Source organism: Zonotrichia albicollis, chromosome Z (assembly GCF_047830755.1).
Source record: "Zonotrichia albicollis isolate bZonAlb1 chromosome Z, bZonAlb1.hap1, whole genome shotgun sequence".
Classification (NCBI taxonomy): Eukaryota; Metazoa; Chordata; class Aves; order Passeriformes; family Passerellidae; genus Zonotrichia; species Zonotrichia albicollis.
This window is the reverse complement of record NC_133860.1, coordinates 38,227,175-38,254,820: the sequence shown is the minus strand read 5'-3', so window position 1 is coordinate 38,254,820 and position 27,646 is coordinate 38,227,175. Positions and strand designations below refer to the sequence as shown.

The 27,646-nt window shown below is 40.1% G+C and overlaps 2 protein-coding genes across 3 annotated transcripts in view; one reads left to right on the top strand and one right to left on the bottom strand.

Moving 5' to 3' along the window:
• PIK3R1 (phosphoinositide-3-kinase regulatory subunit 1) overlaps positions 1–10,754 on the bottom strand; it is a 59,524-nt gene extending 48,770 nt beyond the window's left edge. The window contains exons 1-2 of one of the 2 annotated variants that reach the window (XM_074533688.1): positions 10,614–10,754; positions 5,415–6,166 (exon numbers count right to left, since the gene is read on the bottom strand). In XM_074533688.1, the coding sequence (XP_074389789.1) occupies positions 5,415–5,748 (334 nt within the window). In that variant the 5' untranslated portion in view covers positions 5,749–6,166; positions 10,614–10,754. Of the gene's footprint in view, positions 1–5,414; positions 6,167–6,431; positions 6,558–10,613 lie in introns of those variants that run through there. The other variant, XM_026796495.2, reaches the window with a different exon arrangement.
• LOC113459910 (uncharacterized) lies at positions 9,333–27,239 on the top strand. Its single transcript, XM_074533581.1, has 5 exons — positions 9,333–9,411; positions 10,035–11,397; positions 19,759–19,884; positions 22,568–23,291; positions 26,234–27,239. Exons 1-2 carry the CDS (start codon positions 9,333–9,335, stop codon positions 11,087–11,089), a joined length of 1,134 nt encoding a protein of 377 aa, XP_074389682.1. The 3' UTR covers positions 11,090–11,397; positions 19,759–19,884; positions 22,568–23,291; positions 26,234–27,239.
• Positions 27,240–27,646: the final 407 nt, after the last annotated feature.

Here is a 27,646-nt window from a genome sequence, read left to right as displayed (position 1 = left end):
TCTCACTTTAATTTTTATCCTGTGAGGATTAAAATGCAACATGGAAGACAGTGTGTTTGAAGGTCCTTCCTCCCTCTTGCTTCCTTCCTCCTGTTGTACCAGCAGGTGGGGCCACGCATCAACCATGAACTTGCCCAGGCCCTCTCTCCACGTGCAGTTTGTACTCGGACTTGCAAAGCCTATCCCTGCGCTTCCTCTGGTGCTTACAAAGGCTTTTAAAGTTATTATCAACCCTGATATTATCGCTGTGAAAAAAAAAATGTTCTATCTCACTTCAGTGGAGCTTGCAAAAATCTTTGCCATCATCAGTGATAAAGCAGTTGGCCAGGACTCTGTTTTCAGATGCATGCACTTATCTGGCAGCTAGAAATTTGCCTAGAAGTGTTATCACAAGCAGCCAGCAAGGCTTTACGGCAGGAACTTGCCCCATTTCCCAGTGCAAGTCAAATTCAACTGACGTGAAAATTCATGTCTGCAATGAAGTTCTGACAACTGCAGCAGGGCAAAGGCTTATACTCCAACTGGTTCTAAAAAGAAAGAATTCAAGGGCTCTGGCTTGAATGGTAAATATATTTACCATTTGTATATGTCATGAGATAGTGGCTCATCATCTCATAATTTCCTTTTTCTATTTGCCTAAATCATCCAAGATGACTGTTTTCTTGCCAATGGAGGCTCCAGGTTCACTGCATTTCACTCACTCTTATGTCCCTCAATACACAAATCTAAGTAATTTTCACAAAGGGATGGTTACACTGGTTTTAGAGCAAAATTAAAGAAACAAATCCTACAACACACTTGGTTAAACCATGCAGAAACGGTTTATGCCCCCTGTCAGTTTGGAACTCTATCAGATATTGCATAACCTGGTTGGTGAAAGGAAAGAGTTTCCAAAGATAATGACACATAATGTTATGTGTCATTATCTTTGTGTAACTTGCTGATCTGTATCTGTTCTAGAAGAAGAGTGAAAAAGAGTTTGGACTTTTTCTTTAAAAAAAAAATCTCTTTTATAGTTTTACCACAAGAAGGAAGAGCTTCAGATTATTTTTAGGCTCAAAATCAGCTGAAATAGTACAAAGTGTCAACATAAACAACCCTTTCAAGTTATACAGGAAGTGCCAAAACATCAAAACAGACAAATTATTCATATGAAGTTTTGGTCTGCCCTTCTGCAATCTGATCTTCATTTCAAAGTGAGAATTTAGCATTCTGAGTTAAATCTGTATTTCAGTCAATAAATCAAAGCTTAATGCTCCAAAGTATGCTTAAGATCAGCCTTCACAAAACAGGTAGGGAAATGATACTGTATGAATTAACTCTAAATATATATGGCCATATCAGATGAGTTGAATCGACATTTGAAAACCATATCTGGACTTTGTACAGCTTATGCACTTTCCATTTGCAAAGAATTGAGGAAAACTGGGATAAGCGAGAGGAACCAGCCTAATGTAGCTTCAATTAAAATTAAAAAAAAAATCATTCCAAGAGAAAAAAAACCAGTCTTGCGAAATCTTTACTGTTTCACATAAACTTCAGATATCTGCTGGGGGGAATAAAGATGATCCTATGCTGTGTCTCCAAAGTTGCAAGTACCTCAATTCTCCCAGCAGCAGCCAGGCACCCTTGTCTGGGAAAAAAATGTGGCATGTTGGATCACTTGGAATCTCTCAACAGTGAGAGGAATTACATCTGCCTTGCCATAGCTCTGACACTACATCATCTGACACTGATACTAGAAGGTGCTAGAGACTTCTTGGGGCTTTTGTTTCTCTTTTCTTTTTATGTCTTTTCAGATGCTATTTTAAAAAAATCCCCCAAAAATCAGACTAAATCTACTTCTTTACTGACAAAGATAAGGGGAAGACAGGCAAAACATAATAGTCCTAACATTTCAGCCAAGGAATGCTAATTCCTGTCTTAACCAATGGTTCAAGAAACTTAAAATAAGTGATGAATAAAATAAAAACATGGGGAAAGAGTTAAGTGTTTTAATTGAACTTAAGACCACCAGCAAGGGGGGGGTTGTTTTCAGATTGGCTTTTAACATTTAGGAAGCTCTCTGTTTTTAAGACTGACTGTGTAAGACGGGCCTGATGAGCAGAGCTCTTCCCATGTCAACAGCCTCCTTGACTGCAAAGTGTGTTCAGATGTCTATGATTATTTGTTTCTGAGTAATACAGCATTATGAGTACTGGCAGCATTGTGCTTAAATACTGCAAATTATATCCAATATAAAGCAATCTGGACATCGATGAGCAAGTGATCAGGCTTAATAAAGACAAGGGGGAAAACCATTCAGTAATTAAGTACCATTCAATAATTAAGGATTAAAGAGTAGTGAAAGTATTAAAAAGTTTTCTTCAAAAAATAAACCTAGGTATATGGCAAATTAATGGAACTTCTTTGATTATGCATATATATTCTTTGAAATCGCAAGTTTCTGATACTCTTATTCAACATATATGCAACAGGAGTACATACAGAATTCCCTCTTTACAGAATTAAAAAAGGATACAGATTACAAATAAATGAGGTACATTTAAGTAGTTTTAAATTACAGTTCCCTGTTAATTTGTCATTTTAATCCACAGTACTTTCAATTCATCAAGTAGTGAAAATGTAAACTTGACTGCATTTGGTCAGGCAACTTCACACTACACCTTAATTTATTTGAAATACACTCTAAGGGTGTAGAGAGAAGTATCATCTTGGGAAGAATCTCCTGGCCTACTGCCCATTACATTGGCGGCTGGACAATGTTAACTGTGCTATTCCCTGCCCCAAATAACACAAACAAAAATAGTGAAGCCATCTGAAAATCAAACATATATTGCTACATTGTTCTTTATCTGAACTGTATTTCTGCCCTCACCTTTGATTTTACCCTAACTTTTGTAGCATTCTGCTAACTTAAAAGTCTTACCCTCATTTTGATTTTTATAATACTCTTTCAGTAAATTTCCAAGTCTGCTTCTAAGATTCAAAGCACTCTCTGCCTCAGATCTCTTCAGGAAAAAAGATCTGTAAAGAGACTACTTATAATTACTTTTCCTAATTTCTTTTAGGAAAGCATACTTTATTTTAACAGTAATTAAGCCTGAAGTTCAAATTTCTATTCAGAAGGGTCTAATCCCTGGTCTTAGGGCATTATGGAGGTGTCTAGCCTCTTATATGAAGCTTAAAATCTTTAATTCAAAACCAGCTATGGAAAGTCCTTTTTTTTTTTTTATCCGAAGAAAACAAGGTTGGACTGCAAGCTGATTCTTAAGCATTTTAGAACACAGCAGGATTATGTGCGCAGGCTTTGAGATGAAGATTCTCAGTTAAATCAGAACATTCTCTTGTTTCCAATTCCCAGAGTCCCATGCTATTAAAAATAAACACATTGTATGTAAATAGTACTTTGTCTACAGGCAATAAATCTCACATAGAAGGTTACATATAAGCAGAGCCCCCCCAAATCTGAAGCAGAATTTCCCAAAGTAACTCCCAGCAGCCAAAACTCCCATAAATGCCTGTTACAAACACAGTCCTGCCTACAGAGGCAGGCTTGGAAACAGCGAGATTAACACCAGGACTTCCCAGCGCAGCGCTGCGGCCAGCTCACAGCATGGTGCTGCGAACAGAAGCATCGAGCAGGCACCAGTACAGAAACCAAAGAAGTTACCAAGTGCTACTTTGTAACATCAAAGCCAGGACGCTGGTTGCTTCACCACACCACAGAACACGTAAAGAATGGGATTTTCTTTCCATTCTCTGCTTCTCAAAATAACCTGTCAACTTTGAGGTGTCTATCCAAAAAAACATATTTCTTCTGCAGTTGCACAGGATGATGACAATTATCTCCACAGCTGGGTTAAGAAAACTGCCAGTGTCACTTGAGCAGCACAATTAATATCCAATAAAAGAACGATCAAAGATATAATAGTTTTTCTTTTAAAAGGAAATACTCCATTTTCAGAACTATGCCAATGAAAGAGAAAACATGAGGCTCTAATGACTAGCAGTTAAGAGTTCAAGGACTTCAGAGATAGGGACAGCACAACTTAAAAATCCCCTACAGCCTCATCTGCCCTCAACTTCATCCTAACAATGATTTACATCTAGGCCCTGCAGACTTGTAAGGAATACCTGCTGCAGTGCTTCAGAACACTGCTGTATAAACCACTGCAGATTCACCCTTTGTTAAGTCCCCACCAACCTAGAAATGCTTCTGCCAGGTTAACTTGGTTGCCACATACATTCTTGTATATTTCTGCCCTTGTATTTGCTGGTTATCAGCACAGCTGAATATAAAGTTACAATACGCACATAGGGATGAAAATTGATAAACTGATCCCACAAATTTGCAAGTGATGCTGCAAACATTTCTGTGTAGGAAGTGCAATGATACTGTTCATTACTCTGGTGTCACTGCAGTGACACCATAGTAATGAACGTGACCACATACTACAACTCTTATTACCGACAGTTAGAAACCCAGAGAATTTATGAAGCATTAGAAATTGAAGAAATAAAAGCCATTCCAGACTTCTCCAATAAGCTGTAAAGTCTATTCTAAAATGTACTTGGCTTATTGATCTGTTAAAACCCAAATTTGAATATCCGTAGGTAAAAGAGACAAAATCACTTGGAGGAAGAGTTTTTTTGTTTCTTTTGGTTTTTTACCCCAAAGCTTTTCCAATTATAAAAGACAAGACTTGTTTCTTCTCTTAACAGAAGAATTCTGATAAAATTCCAAGTTGTGCCTAGCATCCTGTTGCAAATAAAGCTTAAAAAGCAACTTAGGAAGGTATTTCCTCTGTTTAACCTTTTTTCATATAAGGATATCTTTTTCTACTGTATGCCATACCCCAAAATGATAAATCTGAATTTCTCTTTATTTATTTTATTTATCATTTCATTCTTAATTTTAAATTACTCAATTTTACCTTTAAGGCCACAGGTAACCCCCCATGATGAGACTATATCTTCTGTTGGTAGCAGAAGATTTGTGGTAAGAACATGCTTTTATTTAGAATGCATAGTATTGGACTCACCAAGAACTTTCTCAATAGTGAGTTTGATGAACCACTAAAGGAAATACTTCCATCAGTTTCTTAGAAACCTAAAATAAATGTTAACTGGCTCATTTTCCACTTAAGGTTTTAGAGTGGAGAATTAGAAGCAGACCTTCTAACCTGTGAGATGTACCCCACAGTAAGTCACTGGTCCTTGTGCCTGAGACAAACCATACAAAACTACAAAGTGTGTGAGCTAAACATTACAATGTAGAAACAATTCTTAATTGACTGAAATGAGCTGCACACTAAAAACAGGTAACCAACAGGTGCTATATACATGAAAGTACACTCAGACAAGACTGTGAAACAAAAATACTTGAAACCATGCGCCTTCTGAATACTGACCTTGTTGCTCACTCTCTGATTCAGCTTTTGCAGGACTTGGTGCTGCTGGAAGAGGCCGAGGAGGACGAGGCTTTGGAGTGGGGGGAGATATTTTTTTTCTTCCAATGTACTCTACATAAGTTCCTGGGAAATCCCCCCTCTCCCCTGTGGTTTCATTAAAGCCGTTCAACCAACCAATTTCCTCAGGCTTTGCTTCTTCCCCTTCACTGAATCCAAGTGCTAGTAAGGTACCTTTATTCACAGTTAATATATCTCCTAAGTGCAAGTCAATATCTTCTTCTCGCTCTTTTTTGTAGTCATATAAAGCTCTGTATTGATATCCCTCAGCACTCATCTTGGCAAATGATTTAACATTCAAAAGTGTTACTAAACAGTATTGAAATGCAATTGTCCAGTTATAGTTTTATGTACAGAGAAATTCAAGATTAATTAAATGGGATGATGAAAACGTCTTTTAAGTAATAAAATCCAAAAGATAATGAAAAAACACAGTCTGCCTTTTCACTGCTGATGTTTTTACCAATGTACTTATTCTTAGTCACTGTCTGTTGCAGAAGTTAAAAGTTCCAATTCTTCTGTATCTAGCAATATTCTTCCAATTAATTCTTTTCCTGGGCTTCCCAGCACTTCTTTGTCTTCATACACAAGTTCAGACGACTCTTTAGCCAGTCACGCTTTCTTCAGATGTATTTGCCACAGACTGCCCACATACCTTAAATATTCTGCCACCAAACTCTGCACACATGCTTTTCCTGGAAAGAGAAGAGAAATGTCATGAAATCATTTCACATTCACTTGATGATTGTGAACTTGGGATTCTACCTCTGGTTTAAGCTTTCTGCAACCCTGGCAAAGACTCTGTCCCACACAAGAATCCTATGTGACAATAAAATCAAGCAAGAGCACAAAAAATATCTACAGCAAATGTTTGCATTTTTATAAAGGATATATGTCAAATAACTTGAACTAAATTTGTAACCCTGCAGTATGAGGCACACTTCCTTCTCTGTGACTTACGGCTACTGAAAAGCCTCAGAGTGAGAGGGCTAAGCCCTGGAGCTGCTCCTCTCCACTCTGGTGCAGTATCTAACCAGGCAGCAAGACTTTATATACTATCTCCCCGAAGCCAGACAGCCACACCCCTTCTCCACAAAAGGTCTGTCAAGACAGAGGAGGAGCTTACTGTAATTAGCACTGACCACTGGGGTATCCAGTCTCCTCCTCTTTATGACAAGGGTGAGGACGGGCAACAATCCCCATCCTGACGCCTGTATTTCAAAAACCTTTTGGAGGAACGGGTCTTCTTGTAATCTGTAGAAGAACCAAAGACTCAAAAGAACTTTTACTTGATGACTACCATATTTCCCCTTTTTCTTTTTTAAAGAGGGGCTTTACCACTCCCCCATCTTCCAGATGTTTTTTAATGTGTTTATGGTATAATACTAGAAAAACAATCAGCAAGTGAAACAGGCACACCCAGACCACCTAAGCAGCCCTAGCCGGAGTGAAGTATCAGGGTACAGGCTTAAATTACATTAAAGGCAAGAGAACACAGGCCTGAACTTTTAGCTCAAGGTTGCCCAACCATAAAGTAAAAGAAAAATATGACTAAAACCCAAATCTATTTAGAGAACAGTTGCTTGAAGACATATAGAACAGTGAAAGCTTTCTAAATATTATTTCAACTGTTACTCATTTTCATCTACTTAAAAAGACAAGCCAAATCATAATTTGAAATGCTATACTGGAAACCAGAAAGTACTAACTACGCAAAGCTGCAAAGAAAGTCCTAAACTACATCTGAATAAAAGACTTGAGAGAGCTGTGTAATACCAGCAGGTAAATATTGACTATGTACTTTGCATTCAATGTATAGAAAGCCCTTTTGTTTTTTTTTTTTTTTGTAAAACACTCCCTTTTTACACTGTAAAGAGACATCAGTAGACAGGGCTGGAACAGGGAACATCTGACAGCTCTTTTCCACACAATTTTTTCTAATGCCTCAGTCATCAAGTCCTTTGAAATGTGATTGACAAGCTAAGAAGTGTTTATAGGAACGCATATGGACTTTCTGTGCCAGTGAATAAACCTGATCCCTAATTTGTATGTGGCTCCTCTTCAGCCCATCAGGTCCCTGCAGCATGTTGCACAACATCTCTCCTGACAGAACACAGAAGAAGATCTTGTTAAGCTCTAAAAGAACTTCCTTATCATCCCTTGCAACCAGTTTTTGTTGTAGGAAAGAATTATGTGGGCCTGAATTAGACTTCCTATTTCAAAAAGCTTGCACATAAGTATTTATTTTAACAACTTGCAAATCTATCCACGTGTATTAGGCACCCAGCTCACACCAAAGTTTTAATTAGAGATTTCTGCAGCCACTTCTGAAAAACCAAACTATGTTGCCTACCTGACTGATGCTACCAAATACCATAGACTTTGTAATTAGCATGAATAGTTTCACTTATATTTAATTTTGACTCTTCTACCAGATAAAAGTCTACCGACAAAAACTGTGGAAAAAGTACAGGTACCAGTGTATCAACTAAATAGCAGAGAAGCCTTTACAAAAGCATGGATTTCTCCTGTTTCATGTAGCAAGAGAAAAAAAATGCACTTTAACAGTTTTGATCCAAGCATTATGATTAATACAAATGTTTCCAATCAAAACCAACTATGCACGCAGCAAAGCCTGCTAGAAAATTACCACTTTGACTACTTTAAATACTCTGAAATATTTATTTTCTTTTTAAGGAAGGTTCAACAAGTGCTCTGCTACAACTACTTATTTAACTCCTACTGCCTGTGGGCATTTTGGCAGCCAAGGAAGTCTTCCAAACACTGCATAATTCAACTGACTTGACCTACTCCTCTGATCTTTTTTATCAAATGTATGATAGCAACTTTATGGCCATATATTTAAAATGAGTACTTCTGTCTCTTATTAATCTCTTGAACATACAGAACTGGAAATGTTGTAGTAGAACTTCTTATGACAATTTTAAAGCATATTTTAAAAACTCAAACCGTTAGAAAAACGCAATGAAGTTCTGATAGCAAAGTTTCCTTTCATCCAGTTGCCTTGGGGCTCAGAGCTGCAGTACCTGTTCATGCTCACTTGTCAGCACCACCCTCAGTACAGAGTACCCAGGATCTGCCCTCCTGATCTACGGTTCATGTACCTGGAGACACTCCTGTGAGTCAGCCATTGTGAACTCCTTGGATTTACGCCTTTTTCTATTGTTACTGTGTCTCAGGTTCAGGGATGAACTAAGACTCAGAGTTCAAGAGCCTTGCATACAGATCTAACACAGGGACAAACACCAGTTTTCCTCACCTGCTCAGTAACACCACAGTGTATGCAAAATGCCTCTTAGAGTGCTTGGCTAAGATCCTGCATTAAAAAAAAATTCCTTTTACTCCAATTGAAATTACACAGTCTCTACATTCAGGCATTTTGACTTAAGCTGACTGGTCCTAAAATATATAGCTTGAACACCATCTTAAATAGATTGAAACAAACAAACCAAACACTTAGGGAAGAAATACTCCTATATTTGAGATGATTTTATTACTGGATTTCCATTTGGCTGGTCAAATGGAAAAGGAAGAAGAAGTACAGGAGGAGAATCAATGTTCATTTGTTTTTTATTTACTGTCTAAGAGCATGATGCCACTAAAAGATTCCTGAGTTCAGGCAGAATTCCGATCTCTTAGCAGAATCATTTACATTGAGCATTTCAGTAGGGAAAAAAATTTAATATTCAATAGAAAAATTCGAGACATTCCTACAAATTTAGGTGAAAAACAAAGGGGACATGAAATCTTCCCCTTCACCCTCCCTTTCTTCCCCTGTTAAAAAAGACATCTGGCTCCCACTTCACTGGTACCCAAGGGTTTCCTCCCACACAAGCTATCATGTTTTTGGAGCTGGAGAATAAAAACTTCTACACTGCATTTGCATGCACAGTGATACCAGAGCGGTGGGCTGTTACTGGTACAGCATGCCTAGTACAAGACGCAAAGATTTTCTTCACCTTTATATTAACAAATTTAATAACCATATTTCTTGCAGTGCAATCTCTCTAACAATTTCCAAAAATCCCTAGAGAAATCCCTGCAATCTCCCTTCCACTGCAGGATAAGCTTGGTAGATAGAAGAGCCGACTAACATACTCAGGGGGACACTGAAATAATAAGAATTGTGGGGTAAGCAGGGAAATTTGCTTGGAGAACAAAGTCTTCTCCCCACTAGGTGTCTACACACCTGTGACTCAAACTGCAGCTTTCTCTGAAATATACTCTCCAAGTGGAGACGACCAAGTACCACATTAGAACACTGTTTTCTGCAAGAAAGGGAGGTCCGTGATGTATCACGTAGTAATACCTTTATACCGTTTACAGTCTGAAATAATTGTTTTGAATCTGTGGAGATTCTACCACAAGTCTTTACACGAGTCCAAATAGATACACATTGAATAAGTACTGTAAGCAATATACACCACGTCTCGTTCTGAAACATCTCAAAGACCTTATAAAGGCTGCAAACTATGGACAAAGGGAGGTGATAATGAAAAAACTTAGGAAAGCAGTACAGTCTGAACTTCCGTCCCGTTGGAGAGGCCGGCAGGTTAACCACTCCGGAGCCCGCGCCGACACGCAGTCCCCGCCGCAGAGCAGCCGCTCTCCGGGGCCGCTGCTCAGGGGCTGCTGTCCCTCCACCGCCGGGGCAGGGCTGCACCGAGCCGGCGCTCGATGGCGGAGGCCCGGGCACGGAGGACGCCGAGCCGACCGCTCCCGCCCCAGCGCTCCCTACGGACACTCCTTCCGCCGCCCGGGGGGCTGTATCCCGGCGCGGGTACCAGTCCGGCTCCCCACGCCCCGCGGGCAGCCCCCGGCGGCCGCTCGCCCTGCCCGTCCAGGAAGCGCGGGGCCGAGCCGCCCCCGGCCGCGAGGGGACAGGCTGCCCCATCGCCGGGGCTCGGCCTCGGCCGCAGCGGACGGCCCGCCCCGGCACGGGGGAAAAAGTTGCGCGGGGCGGCGCTGCCGCTCGCGCTGTCACCCCACAGGGGCGGCCGGTGCCCTGGCTCCGGGCGGCCGCACGGCCCCGCGCCGCCCCCTCCCGCCCCGCTCCCGTGCCCCCGGCGGCCGCCCGAGGGCCAGCACCAGCTGCAGCGGATGCAGCAGGACTCGCTTTACCTCAGCGGCAGCAGCGGTGGCAGCAGGAGCAGCAGGAACAGCAAGAGCGGCGGGGCCGCCACCACCTCCCTCCCACCGGCGGGCAGCGGCTACCGCCGCGACGCCCCGCTCTCTGCCGTGCGCCTGTCCCGCCGCGCTCCCGACCGCGCTCGCCGCCTCAGTGCCTCGGCGGTGCCGTGCCCGCCGCCGGCTCTGCCCCCGCCCCCGGCGCCTTCGCCAACCCGCTCAGGCACCGCCTTCCGCGGCCGCTGACTGACGGCGGCACCGCCCGCCCCCTGCTCCGCGGGACCTGCAGAGCCCGGGCGCCGCCGGGTGTCCCGCAGCGTCCCCGCCGTGGCCAGGGGCCTTTGGGTCGCCGTCGGCGAGCTTCGGGCGCGGCGCCCAGAGATGCCTGCAAGACTCGGACGCCGCCTCAGCCCGGGGACGCCAGTCCAGGCCGGGAGGCGGCAGCGAGAGGAGCACGTGCTTCTGGCTAGTTCCTCGTTGGGGATTTTCCTCCTCTCTTCTCCTTCCCGCCCCCTGCCCCGTGTTAAGGCGGTGTGTCACGCTGGTGAATTGTGAAGTTGGTGAAGTCCAGAACAAATCCAGCCACCGCGGGCCGCGGGTGCCCGGCTGTGTGTGGAGCAGGGCCGGGCAGTACAGCCGGCTGTCCTCCCTCGATAGACTGTCCGGGGCTCCCGCCGCGACGCTGCTTGGTAGCCGTGTGGATTTGGCCCCACATGGGTGTGAAAAAGCCCTGCACGGCTGTGTGCTTGAAGGTCCAGGACCCAGACCCTGGAAGATGGTAAAAATGCCTTCAGTGGTCTACCTGGCAACCTAGAGACGCAGAATTGCTTTTTAAGTTGATACTTCTTTTGGAGTAGAGACTGTTGTTTGTACACAAGTAAAAACATTGCTATAATTTAAATAGTGAACAGTAAATTTTGGGGGGAAAATGTCAGCTCATACAGGGTTTTTTTGGGGGGGGGGGTGGAGGGGGAGGGTGGGTTTGCGGGATTGAAAATGCAGGCAGAAGCAGAATTAAGAAATAATGTTTCATTTCTTCTGTCCAGACTGCTGTCTCTGGCATTTGCTATTGCTGAAGGCAAAAACAGCATGGATTTTGGAGGGGATTAGGCAGCCTGGCTGGTTGGAATGCCAGTCCTGGGCACTGATCTAACAATGAGTATTTAGGGGAAATAAAGATCTCCAAAGTAGCATTTCCCAGCTGGTGAGATAGACTTGTCCCACAGGTGAAATGCAGGGCTAGAGTCGATGTCTGTGCTCCCTCCCTGCTGGCATGGTATCCCTCGGTGGAGGGAAAAAGTCTCTCCGGGAAGTTCCAGGATCACCTCGCTTCCCCTCTGCCCCTCCAGGGTGTGTGGGTCTGCTTTTTTGACGAGTTTTCTTCCCTGAGCCTGACTTTTGATTTCACCTTGAGCATCTAACTTGCTGCTTTCTCTGTGAATAAAAGAAAGAAATGGGCCCAAAAGAGGTAGGCAATAGCAGCATGTAACTTTGATGCTTTCTTTGCTGGCTTTGCTGTCTTGTCTGTTGTGACTTCAGTCTCAAGGTCACTCCAGCTCTTTCACGCCTCTTTCCCCATAGATCCCAGTAGTATCCCAGTGTTTCCAGGAATAATTTCCTGTGTTTAATCTTGGTAGGTGAAATTTATACGACAAGGTTTGCCCTAGGAATATTGCAAAGCAGTACCCCAGGAGACAGAAAGGAGAATGCACAAATTCAAAACCATGTCCCTTCTTCTATCAGGTACTTTTCAGAGGGTCTTAAGGACTCCATAAAGCTTTCGCATATTAAGTTTACAGTGGGCTTTAATGCATGTAGATGTGTTTGAATAGTTCTACGTTTGTTGAGGAGGATATTCTTGAGAAATTGAAAGGTTAAGTTATTGAGGCAGCATGTAGACAGGAGGGATTTTCAAGGCAACGGTCAGTGAAAAGCAGAAGACAAAAGGGTAAAATACAGGTGAGAGGTGGGATCATCAAGGTACAAACCATACATACGTGTATTTGCTAAGACAACTGTAGTCTCCATCTTTCAGGATACCTTTTGAGCATTTCTGCTAGAAGCTGCTTAGGAGAAGGCAATAAAAAAGTGAGCAGGTTCTTTTATCAGTACTAGTAGCAGCTGGATGATATGAGCCTTTGCATCTTATGTCTGTGTAAACTTTCTGTGGTAAAGGTCATGCAGCACTGGAAAGGATCTACACTGTAAGCTCCCTTTCCTCTAGGAAAAAAGTTCAGCTAGATCTTACAAAGGAAATTTTAAAGTATGGAAACTGAGAGGAAAAAAATGTGCTCATCAGAGGATTTGTGGGGAAAGCAGAGTTTCTAGAGTATAGGATCTCTTCCACTTCGACTAACAAACTCCATTTTTTTTCTTTACTGGCACATTTTAAGCAGGAAGATTTCCTTCTTTTCTTATAGGATGTCAAGGCAAATCCATTTGCGAAGTAAGATGCCTACATTAATGGACAGTGTTAAGTTCGTGGTTGGACTCAATGATCCTAAAAATCTTTTCTAATCTAAATAACTCTATGATTTTACCAGTGCTGGATCTGGTCTCCTGGGGCAGATAGACAAAGTTGGAAGAGACTGTGCAGAGGAGTTTTACTGCAATATACCTTAGGTGTGATGAATGCTAATGGCACATACCATTTACTAAGTTCAGAAGAGGGTCCTGTGAGTTACAACATATTATCATACCATCCTACAGCAGTGGGGCTTTCAGGTAGCTAATTTCAGGGAAGGAATTGGAGGAGAATCAATGCATACATCCATTTTACTCCCAAAGATGAAAATTATTTCATACAGTGTAGTTATACTGTTCTACTAGCACACATTGCTAAATGACAGATGTAAAATTCCTAAAGGAATGGGAGTCCCTGAAACAACAGGAAAAACTATCCATAGTTATTGTAGACATGAATTAAATGCAAAATAAGTACAATGGATCACAAGAAGGACAAGCATCAAAGACTGTGAATGGTGATGTTTTCCCGTCATAGCCAGGACAAGGAAACATTGCTCTTCAGAAATGTAGCTTTAAGTGTGTTTCAGAAGTCAAAACAGCACCATGAAAAGCAAATTCCTTCACTGCTTAAAAGCTTTCTAGCATGTAAGGGAAAAGAATGAGCTAAAAATAAGACAGAGAAATTCAGGAAATAAAGAAGCAAAACTTGCTATCTCGTTACGAATCAGAGAAGTAGGCCTGACAACTTTCATTTTAAAACTGGAAGGAAGCTGATTAGCAGCATGCTAATCATGCTGGGCATCACAATGTGATTTGGTTTGAATTTATTTCTGTTCTGTGGGAAGGATAGAATGGTTTCTCTCTGGCCAAAACTCTGACATCAGCAATAAATTTGGATAGCTCAGCTAATCAGACAAATCTGTCTTATATATTTCCACTTTATATTCATGCCATGGTTGACATCTAAGGCTGTTTTCCACTATTCAAGATACAATGCACCTGAAGAGGCAATGGAATCTCCATCATTAAATGTTTCTTAGGAAGGTAGTCATATATCTGCCCAGCTGAGACAATGGTTGTCCTGACTCAGCCGAAGAGAGGTGGCCACTGGAGGCCTTCTGGAATTCTATAAGTGGACATATATACAAATTATCAGAAGCAGGCACAAACCTTGAGATATTATTCTTTCTCTTAAATAAATTTTCCCATGAGAATCAAAGCGGCCCAAAATTTGCTGCCCCAGCTTCCACCCAATATCTGAAAGATGATAACTGCAATTGTAAAACAAATAGGGCCTTGCTCCTGCAATACGATCTTTTAGCAAGGAATTTCTCCAGTCTGCTTTAGATCATGTTTTTAAAACACAAAAGCAGTGGGAAATAAGATTTTTGTGTGCTAATCACATCTAGGAAACACTTTGTGTTCATGAAAAGTCTTCAAAATATTTTGCTTAAAAAAACCCCAAACTACTTTCAGCTATCTGAAAGATGACTTTTTATTTAATTTTTTTCTTTAGTCTCATAATTTTGACTAAGTGTATGAAAATATGCATTTTGTCAAGAAACTTTTTAAAATATGTAAGGATTAAGAAATGTAAATATACCAAGTTTTTTCATATCTGAAGCACAGCATAATTGATAAAATAATGTTATAAATATAATATCTGCAAATGCAACATCTGTGTTTATCTTTCAACCATATAAAATTACATAAACAAAGATTCTGCTTTTTATGAAATCTATGAGTAATTCCTCCTCTGCTCTTTCAGTGCTTGTATGCTGAATGATAGAAAAGTCAGGTTTGACAGCCATGTAAAACTCACGTCTTCAGTGTAGACAAGTGATGCAGAGTGAACAGAAATTTTAGGAGTTTTCTCAGGCACTGCATCATTTTTGCACTGACATCTATACCGACGTTTCAGCTCTGTCTGAGTAAGACTGCTAGGAATAATAAGACCTCCATGTGTAATAATGTACCTATATATCCAGGGTCGTTTGTAGCTGCATTTTCCATTGAGACTGTTTTCCTAAAGATGCCATTTGTAGTTTTTGATATTGACACTGATCACAGGGAAATTTTAATTCTGCAGAAATAAACTCAGAATAGGATGATGTTCAACTTGAGACCATTTAGTCATTTTGTATCAGTTTTTACAGAGTAAAAGTTGTGCCCTTTCTTTAATAACATCAAGGTGGAAGGTGTCACATATTGTTACAATTTTCTGAGATATCCTGGACCCTTAAATCAATTATTCAGAGGAGTCACTTATCACAGTATATCTCAGTATGGGTATTTGATAGGTGGTGCACTCCCTTCTCTTTCAAAGTGGATAAGATGCAAGACCAAGCGTCAGAAAGCTTGCCAATTTAGATGTGTTTTTGTAGAGCTTGTGAAACCCACTGCAATATGTGCATGAATAATCCAGATTCTGCCAGGCAGGAACATGTGCTGTTGCTCCTACATAAAATGCATCTAAAGTGACATATCAAGCAATTACAGTACTAGGAAGCAAATGCAAAATTAGGGCTCATCCTGTGAAGCTAGTAGGAATTCAGGGTCAAAAGAAAAGTGTATTTAGTATCCTCTTGCTTCCTGGACTAGGAAAGGAGGTGGGTTTTTTGTTTGGTTGGTTGGGTTTTTTGTTTGATTTTGGGGGGGGGGTGGTGGTGTTTGTTTGGTTGTTTGGTTTGGTTGTTTGTTTTGTTGCAGTGATAAATAAATTATTTCTTGGTGTTTAAACTGATGGGTCAGAGCTATCATATTTTTAAAATCAGAGAGAAATTTGCAATGTGATTAATTATATGTATCAATGCATTCTACTGCTAACTAAGGGTGCAGCTCCAACATGTCAAGCTTTTTATTGCAAATATTATCACACAACATGACAGTTGTCATTTGAGCAAGCTCAAAATGATAATACAGGAGCTGTGAGCTGCACCTTAGAAAGTCAGGCTTCCTTAAATCTCAGTTATTTGAGAAGGCTGTGAACATTTCCCTTTCACTTTTTTTGGGGAAAATGCATGGCAGCAAATTGCCTTTATTTTTCCTACCTACTCCTCTTCCAAAGGAACAGCAAACAGAAGATTTTCTGTCCCACCTTTCAGCTATAGGACAGGATGATTCATCATGGTTCTCGGCAGTGCACAAGCATACCAACCAACACATATGCACATATAACTGATCATTATTTCTGCTGCCATCTGAGTAGGGCGTTTGCTGCCATCTGAGTAGGGCGTTTGTGTCATTTTATGGCAACAGCATAGTTGCTGTACTAAAAAAAGATATGTCTTACTGTAAAAATGTCACAAAGCTATTAAATTAATGTCACTGTAAAATAAGCAATTATAGGAACAATTCGTGTTTGGAACCTTTTTCTGTTTACATCATCTAAATTTGAAGTTAGCCATGCTTGGAGCAAATTACAAAGAATGGGCTGAATAGCCCCCAGTGGTCCTTTCCAACCTAAATTATTCTGAGAGTCAGTGATTCTATGAAATTTTAATTTCTTTCATTTTGACTTGGAATGTGAATACATTATATGTAACATGTCTAGAAGGGTATTTATTTGGTATGTACTACTAGGAAATCTTTTTAATGAGATAAAAATAGGATTTTACCAATGCATGGGAGCTAATATATTTCAATATAAACGGAATAAATATTTAAATTGTACTTTCTTTGAAAAAATAGGGAAAAGAAAAAAAAATTTTTGAAAGGCTCATATCAAGACAATTGCATCAGGAATTTACTGAACTGAAAAGCCCAACCAGAGAAGCCCTCAGTTACTAGCAGAAAAAGAAAATGCTATCCTTGGTGTTCAGTTGTCATTTTCATACTATCAGCAAGCCTCAGAATAACAGAATTATTTAATGTTTTTTACATGCAGTGAAAGTGGTGAAACCTCCTCCTGGTCTGACTTTATCTGTTAAGCCACAAAGAAAAGTGGGGGGAGCCTTGGGGGAGGGAGAGCAAACCACAGTTTTAAAGCAAGATTTTAGGTCTAAGAAAAAGAATGGAAATTCAAAGATAAGGATAGTAGTTGTCTACCCATAACCCACCAATTTGTACATTGTTGTTACAAGTTTCATATGAGAACAAGTATTTCACTTTTCTATGACTTTGGAAACAGAATGTATTTGGGAAAAGAAGCACCTCTTAATAACCTTCACAAGACAGGAAAATGAACCTTGAGCCATGTAGTCTCCAGCAGTATTTGTTACTGGTGTATGGAGTTTGTTTCATTTGTTCGTTTTGAACAAGTATAGGTTCAGATGGCAAATAAAAATCAGTGTCTGGTGCAAAGATACCATAATCTCCTGCAAATCATGAAGAAAGTGAGTTATGTTGTTGCTCTTACCATCCTTGTTTGAGTGTGCCAGCTGCCTGAAGCAGAAACTATGTTACAAAGGGCAATGTATTCATGCAACTTTCTGCTGAAAAGTACTCCCTCGATGTGATGCAACTGGGGCTTATGGTAGGGTCACCGGCCTCTTAAGAGACACTACTGCTCTCTGGCCTGTTTTCTTAAACATAGCTTTCTAAAGTAAAGCAATTTTGGGAACTTGTAGTTCATCAACTGTGTCATATCGTAAATCAGATCTCAGATCTTGTGATAGCCTTGAGGATGTAAGAACTAGCTGAACTCAGTACAGAAGTGGACTGAGACAGTATTCACCATAAAATGTGACAAAGAAAAATCTTGACATTTTAAGACTTTCTTAAAAGAAGCAGAAAATGCTGATGGCTTGAGTTTAAGAAAAACCATGCAAAATATATAGGCTGTGGGAACAGAGGGATATGGTGAGGTAACCGTAGGAAACATCATGGTTAAATGCAGGACAGAAGAATTGCAGCTACAGCAAAACATTTTCTTGGAAGATGATGAGAGGAAGTGCTATTAAAGCAGTGTGACATGTTCTGAAACTGTGGCTATTCTTGTATGAGTCTGAATTGAATTACTGACAAGGGTCTGAACTGTGGGAAGATAATCTCCTGTCTCAGATCTAGCCACAGCACCTGAGGACTACAGTCTACATTTTTTCTGGAAAGCCAGGAAGTAGAAAATGGGGGGCCAAGGAGGGCCAGCATCTCTGCAGGGTTGTCTTCTCACAATGCTCACTCAGCACAGATGCCTTAATAAATTAATAACTAAAGTGCCACACAGAGAAACTCCAATCTGAGTGAGCCCATGGTGTGCCTTGCTCAAATTTCATTTATGTGCCTTAGTGCAGCCACAACAATCTCTCAAAATGGAAAGAAAATGGAAGAAGCTGGAGAGCATAACTGTGGCTCATACAGATCCACAGGAAAATTGAAGTGCAGAGGTAAGTGTGGTACAATGACCTCTGAAAAAAAGTTGTAAGCAGTTGTCCTTGGAGAGCATTTCTTCTTTGAGTAGGGAGAGACAGAGGAAGGTCTGAGCGAACCACCATGCATGGTGTTTCATGCACTGCTCTACAGTGTTAAAATCAGGAGAGCTGAAGGAATATGGGGCCTGTTGAATTCACCATCAAAAATCTCAGTTTTACTGAAAGCTTCCCCTATGTATTTTTTCTCTCTGTGTGTGCACATGTTGTTGCTAATGGTTGGTAAAATGTTGCAAAGAATGCTGGAATAGCATTTCTGAGATGGAGTAGGGAGCCTTATTTGAAAGAAAAGTCAAGGAGATTATAGTTTGCAAGAAACTATAGGGGTTTTTTGTGAGCTGGGAGTCCTCTTTTATTTCAAACTAGACAGTATCATATGTACTGAATTTTTTAAAGAACATTTCAATTCTCTGCTTTCATACAATGCAACCTTAATTTGCTTCCACTGCTTGTAGTAGCGACAGGGTCAGGCTGCATCATCTATGTATCAGAGTTCTATACATTAATGTAACAATTAAATGGGAATGAAGTAATTTTATTCAGCCTGGTAAACTTGTTTGCTGCACAGGGCTAATTTCATTTTTATGCCACTCTATGGAATCTCAGTGAGCCTTGGCAAGAAGGGGAGGCAATTTCTGGCGGTAGGCTCAGATAGACTTCCCTTTCAATAGGAGTTTTAATTCTGAAGCCTCAGTATTTCTTGAAGACTTCACCCTTCTTCCATGAAGACAGCAGGATATTCAGTTTGTTGCCCTGACTGTCTCTGTCAAAGGACATCTCATCATGTCAGCTGATGCTGGTGATGAGGCCAGTGTGCTTATAGAAAAAGAAAAAACATTCTTCCACAAATTCCAAATGAGATGAAAGATATCTCTATAGTAGCTTTTTTGCAGGAGTGTCTTCACAGAAATATATGTGATCCATAGCTCTTAATTTTTGCTGGATTGTATCCTGTAGTTAGATGTATTAGTGGGATCCAGGCCCCTGCTATGCTTATATTTGAACAGGCATTGCAAAAAGAGGGTCACTCTGGAGACCTGTATGATGAGAGGTAGGTAAAGGGCTTAGGCCAACCAGTTCCTCCCTCTGTGGTCAGTACTGTTGGAGTGCTGCTTCTCTTTATGCCTTCATTCTCCATGAAAACCTCTGTTGGCTCGCACACCTTGACCTTGATTCAGTATTGCTGTGAGGCAGGGAAGGCAGGCATGGTAACCCTCAGGGTTGTTGCTACGACTGGACAGTCAGGCTTAGAATCAAGTTGGGGACTTCCATAATGAAAAGTCTGAGTCTCACTGCTTTCCCTGCAGTCAGATTCCAGCTAGTGGCAGTTACTTCTGTTCCATAATGCATCAAGGAATACGGAGATCCAATGGAGAAGAGCAGTGCAATGCTGAGAAACCTGCTAGGATTCTGCAGAGCCTCGTCTTTGGCCAGTGAGTTCACACTTTGCATATTAACTTTATCCTATAGCAGTAGAGTAGGTGCGCAAATTCCTTCTTCCCTTGTGTGCTCACAGAACATAGGCCTCAATTAGCAAGTCTGCAGCTTTTCCAGTTCAACAGTCCTAATGTCTTACCAACCTTTATTTTTATTATAATCTGAGCAGAAATCTTTAAGTTCTGTGCTTGCAGTCCATTATGTCCAGCTCACCTGGCTACAGCTTATGTGGTAGAGTGTTCTCATCTGCAGAAGAGGTGAACAAGATCTTGGTGTGGTACTGTGATGGATCACTAATTCAGTCCATCAGGGTCTTGTTTCATGTAAAATAATAAAAAAAAAGAACATTCTCTGACTTTAATGTTCCAATACAATTTTTAATTCATAGATCTAAACCCCTAGCCTTGCATGATAAATCTGGATGGTGTACATTCCACTGAATATTCCTTCTAATTTCAGGACCTACTTTACCTGTGTGAAAAGTTATTTTACTCCTTAGAAAATTATTGTCATATCTTGTCCCACAAAGGAATCAAACCACATAGACCCATATCCTTGTGTTGAGTCCCATTAAAGCCTACTTGTAGATTCTCCACTGAAGTGAACCAGCACATATTTGTTAAAGCCATTAATTTATTTATGTATTTGAGTTTATTGCTAGCAAAACAATGCAGACAAATCTGTTTAAAGGATTCCCTTTCTGGAATGTTATGAATTAAAGTGTTAAATATTCTTGGCATAATTATTCATCCAGTCAATAGGCAAGATTTAATTGAATTTTATTATTAAATTACCACACAGACCTATTAAATAATCACAAATGCACATAAACATATTCTCCACTACAGGAAGTAAGAAAATACCTATAGGCACTAAATACCACGGAAATAGTATCCTAAACACTTTGATCCATTTTTATACTACTATGTAGGAAAATGAAGTCTTCAGCAAATCTTTTTTGTTTTAAGAGTTATTTCTTTGAAGAATTATTCCCCAAATCTCCCCACTAAGTGCTAACATTGTTCCTGGTAGATTCCACTTTATATACTAGTGTGCTAAAATTTACAGTGCATTTTCTCATTTGTTTTTAAGCCATCATCAAATAAAAATTAACTAAAATAGTTATCTTGTAAATGGAGTGTAACAGTAATTAATAATTTATTTTTTTCTGATTCCAATGTGCAAGAATGTGAAAATGAATGATTAATTTGTTGTTCATATGGGAAGGAATTTTAATCTTTTATGAGAACATCTTGAGTGTTGGTATGCTTATCTCTGAGAAAGAGAGTTGGAATTCTTCAGTGGGCAGTCTGTGAATATTATTGAGACAATTTTGAAAGTAAAAATAATTGAACAAGGATCTAGTAACAATTTCCTCTTCCGTATCTAAGATCCTTATCAAGAACTTTCTAAGCAAATGGCTAGCCCATATTAAACAGATATAAACCATTCATTTATTCATATACTTCATTTATTAATTGAACATTTGTTGCTTCTGCAATGGGAGACATTGTTACAAACAAGCTAAAAGAACAATTTGGCTCCTTTTTAATAAACATTCTCAAAAAGATGACTTAATGACCAATATAAGTGTCATTGCTACTTCAATTAGGATTTCAGAAGAGTGGTTGTCCTTTTGTATTCTGGGGCCACTTCCCTGTCCCCTACTCTTAGGTTCATGCTTCCACTGAAAGTTCACCAACGTGATTGAAAATCAGACCTGGTGATTACTGGGGCAAACCATCTGCCCTCATCACCAGCACTGCCTGCTGCAATACTTTAAGAATATTTTTATGCAGCCTCCTTTTTAATGAGTGTAGCTGGTAGACAGAGTAAAGAATGAAGCCCTGGTCAGCTCCAGCAGTCTCAGTTCTGTTGGTGCAGATGTGTAATCCAGAAACATTCTTCCAGATGTGTACTTCCAAGAAATAACTAAAAGGCATTGGTACTGAATCTACTACCTATCTCACTCAGTGAATCAGGGCATACAGAGGGTAATGAGTATAAAACAATCTCCCTCAGGGTCTTTTGGTACTACTGTTGATGATATAGTTCTCAATAAAGAAATTGTAAAGAAATATTCCTAGCAAAACCCAAGAACAGTGACGTGACTTGCCCCTTATACACATGCATGGTCATCCATACTACCTACATCATTTTCACACTCTGCCATTTTCATGATCTTCTCCTGTACAAGTTACTCTTTTTTTCAGAGAAGAACTGAAATGACTAAATGTGCTGCTAAGCCCATAGACAGTGTAAGAAAAGTGCCCATTATTTTCTTAGGCAGAAACACTGACCTGAGACCTGTTTCTCAGCATCTTTCTTTGGTGTACTGTAGCTGCTGTCTTTCTGTTCTTCTCTTTCACCTCACTGGTCACATTTTCAAAGCACTCATTTTACCTTACAATTCCTGCCCCAGTAGGAGGATACCTTTCTTTGTGCTTACATAGCACCTAGGATTTTGAAACTTCTGTCCACTCAAACCTTCTTAATGATGTTTTGGTATGAGTAAGCAGTGAGTGCTATCTTAGCTGGCCACTGCACTAATGCCAGGAGCTGAGGCAGATTTCCATTATTTTTATATCTTTGCATCCCTCCTATAGTGACAACTAGACTTCATAGATCCCCATATATGGTGACTCATGCAAAGTAATTTCTTGGTCCTTCTCATTGCAGCTGTCTTCTTTTGTTTGAGAACTGGAAAGAGCAGGAATAGAGAGGAGTGTGATGGACCCACCGCTGGCCAAGGCCAAAGCAGCCAGAGGAGGTGGTAATGCCTTTGTGATATCATACTTAAGAAGCAAAAGAGAAGTTACAGTGCAGATGTAATTGGGCTCAGAGAAGAGCAGAGTTAGAGTAAGAAGAGCAGCCCTGCAGACACCAAGGCTGGTGAAGGAGGGGCAGGAGGTGCTCCAGGCACCAGAGCTGAGGTTCCCCTGCAGCCGTGGTGGGACTGTGGTGAGGCAGCTGCGGCCCTGCAGCCATGGAGGTTCCTGAGGGTGCAGAGACCCACCGGCAGACCCTGGAGGAGACCTACACTGGAGCAGATGCATGCCCAAAAGAAGGCTGTGACTCTGTGGGAAGTCTGCACTGTAACAGGCTCCTGGAAGGACCGGTGGATAGAGGAGCCCATGCAGCAGCGGGTTTGCTGGTGGGAGCTGTGACCCTGTTAGCCATGAACACTGGAGCAGGCAGTTCTTGAAGGACTGCACCTTCATGAGGACCTGCAGCCCATGGCAATGATTCACACTGGAGAGGTTTGTGGAGAACTGTCTCCTGTGGAGGGACCCACGTGGGAGCAATGAAAGGGCTCCGTTCCCTGAGAAGCATCAGAAACAATCTGTGATGACTTGATCATAACCCCCATTCTTCACCTTCCTGCACCACTGGAGAGGAGGAGGTAGATCCTAGAAAGCAGGAAGGGGTGGGGGGGAAAGGTGTTTTTAAGATTTATTTTACTTCTCATTATTCTGCTGTGAATTTCAATAGTAAAAAATTCAGTTAATTTCTCCAAGTCAAGCCTGTTTTGCCTATGATAATAATCTGTTTGTGATATTTCTTGGTTCTTACCCCATGAGCCTTTTGTTATGTTTTCTCTCCCCTTTCCAGTTGTGGAGAGGAGTTATAGAGTGGCACCTGTCATCCAGCCACGGTCAATCTGTCCCACACAATCTCTCTATGACTGACTTTGTTTTCTCTTTGGAAAACAATACAACTGGAAATTAAAACTATTTTAGTAAGAAAACTATAAAATTTTAACATTTGAGGCGGCATAGATTTTTATTCTTCCCTTTTTTGTTTTTTGGGGGGAAGTCTGTTCTTCCTTTCTTCTTGCAGTCTAAAATGACTACTTCTATATTTGTTTGGCTTTAAATTTAGTGTTTCCCTTTACTAATTTCATAGAGTTTCACTTCTTTTACAGAAATGTAGAAAAATGTTTTGTACCTTTTCAAGCAATGCACGTTCAATTATGTTAGATTGTAGTGAAAGTGGGAATAGAAAATGCCCCTTTATAATTCTAGTTAATGCTCTTCATACCAAAATTGTTGCATACAGATATTCTCAAGAACCTTGAGTAATAACATTTTAAGTGGTTCTCCCATTCTTCTATGAAGGGTAGCATTTACATTCCTGTAGACTTCCCTGCTATACACCTTTCTTGAGATGTCACAATAATTCAGATACACTTCTGAGAAGTCAGCTATGTTTGTGCTTACAAAAGGCAACTTTCTATCTTTTTGTTTTGAGTCTTATTCCAATAACTTTCTAGATTGGTGCAAAAAAGCCCTGAATGTGAGCATTTCTTTTTGCATGCTCCAGAAAATGGCATCAGAGCATGTAGAGTATACATGCTTTTTATGCAAGTAAGCTAGCATACAAGTAAGTATGAACATTGCTACTGCCCTGTTGATTTTACACTGCAGAGGAGATGCTATTATTGGCTTCAGACTCAAATGTCATCTGGGTTTGGAGTCTTCCAGATTATGATTTCATCTTTGTAAATTCTAGTTTTCATAAGCCTGTTTATATGCACTGTAAACTGAAATATTCCATCTGAAATAGTTACAGACATACAATGCTAATCAAAACATTTTATGGTTGAGTTATGCCTGCTTTTACTCTTTTAAAAATTCTGCTTAGGAAATCACAGCATTGTATTTTAGATTAGATGCCTAACATTTCCTTGTTTGTGTACTTTCTTTACCCAGACAAGCCACCATATTCAGTTGAGCTGGGCTTAGGACTCGAAAAGGGACGTTATTTTTGGATAAAAACCAAATAAAACAATGCCAATTTTATTCTTTCCAAGACAAGCTTATCACTGCTGATTTTATTAGTTTAAATCATTTGCCCCCTTGAATTTGCTAGCTACCTTTAAAGTTCATGCAATTCCTTCAAATTCCAGGATAAATGCCATTATAAGATGGTACAGAATGGGGATTGGTGAGCTTTTGTATGTCTCAGTGAGCAAAATAGGTGACAAGGAAGCAGTTCTGCTTCTTAGACATTCATCCAAGTCTCACTATAAGGACTGGAAGGACATCCATTGACTTCACTGGGAACTGGATGAGTCTCTAAGTGTCAATAAAATCAAAGAATTCTCACAGTGAATCGGCCTCTCTGGCACGCATTAAAATAAACGATTGTAAATTTTGAAAATGACTCTTCTTGCAGCATAGGCCAATTGGTCAGCTGCAAATTTGGCACAGCTGTGCAGCATGTGTCCTGGGCAGTCCACAGGAACATGATGTTCTTTTTCACTCCTGAGAGCTTTGGAGAATGAAAGAAAGGACTCAACCCATTGCTGAAGACTAAATGCTGAAATAATGGAGCTAAATAAAGAAATCAACAAAAGGCTTACATAGGTAACATTTATTTTGGAAGAAAATAAATTAACAAAACCTCAAAAAATGAAACATTTTAAAGGCATGTGTACTGCTTAATTGAGTGTTCTGGAAAGAAAAGAAGAAAATTCTCTGGCAGAAGCTGATGGAATTTGACCTTTATATCAATGCACTGTAGAAATAAGGCAGAATTCCTGAAAAAAAAAATACTGAGCATGTAATTTTCATCCTTTAACCATCTGTGAGGGGAGTGAAACTCATCCAAGGAGAGGAGAAGCTACTGAGCCCTAGGCATCCACACTGCTAGGAAGAAATGCTGCTGCTCTGTCTTCAAATAGAAGGATGATTTTGCAGCTCAGACTCCTAGGGGATGCCTTTAAAGCCTTGTGCAGTGGGTATGAACTCTAGAAAGAATACATTTTCAACTGCATATAAAGACAAAAGAGCAAAAAATTACAGTTGAATATTGTTTTTCATGTAATAAAGCACAGCACATGCACACTTAGGCTTTAAAGCAGCCACTGAAAAACTGGTTTTGATTGCCCTGATTTCCCACAAAGGAAGCTTCTCATGCTTAGAAAGCTGGACAAATGTCATTAATAGAAAAGGAGCTTCACCACAATAAAAGAAATGTGAGATTTAGTATCTGTACCATGCTGTTAAACACTAATCTCAAAAGACCTTAAGTCTAGCTCAGCATTTTGCAATTACATAGTATAAGATACTTTGAACTTCCTTATTTAATGTCTTTGGGGATAGTCTGCACTGGTAAAACAAGATATTACAGAATATATGATTAGTAACTAAATATCCCTGAAACCTAGAGATAACTACTTCTCTCCAAGATAAGTGAATTCCTGAAGAGTCTTTTTGCAGTTGTTGAAAGGTATTAAAAAATCACTCTTTAACAAAACGTAATTTTAAATAAGCATTTTAATTCTGGGGTCTTTAGAACCCCAAAGTTTCATCTGTGTTTTGTTTTGCTTTTTACTTCCAGCATGTGATCTGCATGTGATCTAGAGTTCTCCTCCTTCTCTGCTTCCCTGCTGGCTCTGAATGATTTGTGACTGCATTCCACAAAGATCCAGTGTGACAAGGGCAGAAGAATACATTAAAAGACTTTTTTTAGAGGTGATCTTAAAACTCTGATTTTTGTTAATTCAACCTTTTTTTTTTTTCAATTAAAATATCTGACCACTAGTAGCTTAATTTGACTCATTGATGCTAATGGTCCATGTCCACCTCTGTTTCTATGGAAATTGCTGCCAGCCTGAAGAGCAAGGAAAGATTTTAAATATATTCTTCACAGAAGCTGTTACTTATTGGATGTCCTTTATTGCTAAAATCTGACTTAGAATGTATTCTGGTAACAAAACAAAAGCACTGCTAAACAGCTTCTAGTAATGCTAGTTGAGGACCAAATTTACCAAAATACATTTTCAAGTATATACAGAAGAAAATCCCAGGTTCACTGGCTTCTTGATCTTGATTTGTTATTGTTTTGCATCAAGTAGAATAATTCGCCAGATCAGAAAGATTATATCAAATGCTATGGAAGTAGGATGGGTGAATAAAGCATTACCAAAATGGGACAAATTTGCTTCATTGTTCTTTGTAAACAACCAGGCATGGTGAGAAAGAAAGAAGGGTTAAAAATGGACAAATTTCAAATATCTGCTCTTAAGGGGAGCATGGACAATGTTCTCCCAAGGGAACATTGGCTCTCCGTAGAGGTTTTGCAAGTACGGTCTAATGCAACATTTCTCTCTGAAAGCTATCACTCTGCAGAAGTATTTCCTTAGGCTGAATAGGTTAGTGTTGTGTTGAGGTTTTTTTCTGATTCATGGGTAAAATTCTGGTTGGTTCAATAAGTAGTATTTACAGCTGAGAGCAAAATTGTTTCTAAAGATATAGGCAAAACTTGAAAGTATTTTCTTTTTCCCAGCAAAAGATTGAAAGACTTCATTGAAAATATCCTATTCATGTCTTCAGTCTGTATATACATGTGCACACATGATCTTGGTCTCATATAAAACAGTGAGGAAGGATAACATGGAATGAGTATTTACTCAGAGTAATATAATGAATACAAGTCACTTCCACTTTTTAATTAACTTCTCTGGCACAATGTGTAAAGGCAGAAACATGTCCTGGCATGTATGCTATTTCAGCAGATTGTGGAATATTGCCACATGCTTGTTTTCATGACTTTTTTATGGGTTCTCCCATTGGCTATCACCTGGTTTTAGGTTATTGAGTCAAGTGTAATCTAACATGCAGCATGTGTATTTTAATATCTGTAACTGGACATACTGTAGTGCCTCAACAGCATAGCCTCTGATAGATAGATTATTATTATCAATATTAACATACTGAGCATTTTGTACAGTGAATGACCCATGGATTCCAT

Coding starts and splice junctions, on each gene's coding strand:
- LOC113459910 (XM_074533581.1), top strand. CDS start 9,333: ATGTTTTTGGAGCTGGAGAATAAAAACTTCTACACTGCATTTGCATGC. Junction 9,412..10,034: donor AGAGCGGTGGGCTGTTACTG/GTACAGCATGCC, acceptor GTCCCGTTGGAG/AGGCCGGCAGGTTAACCACT.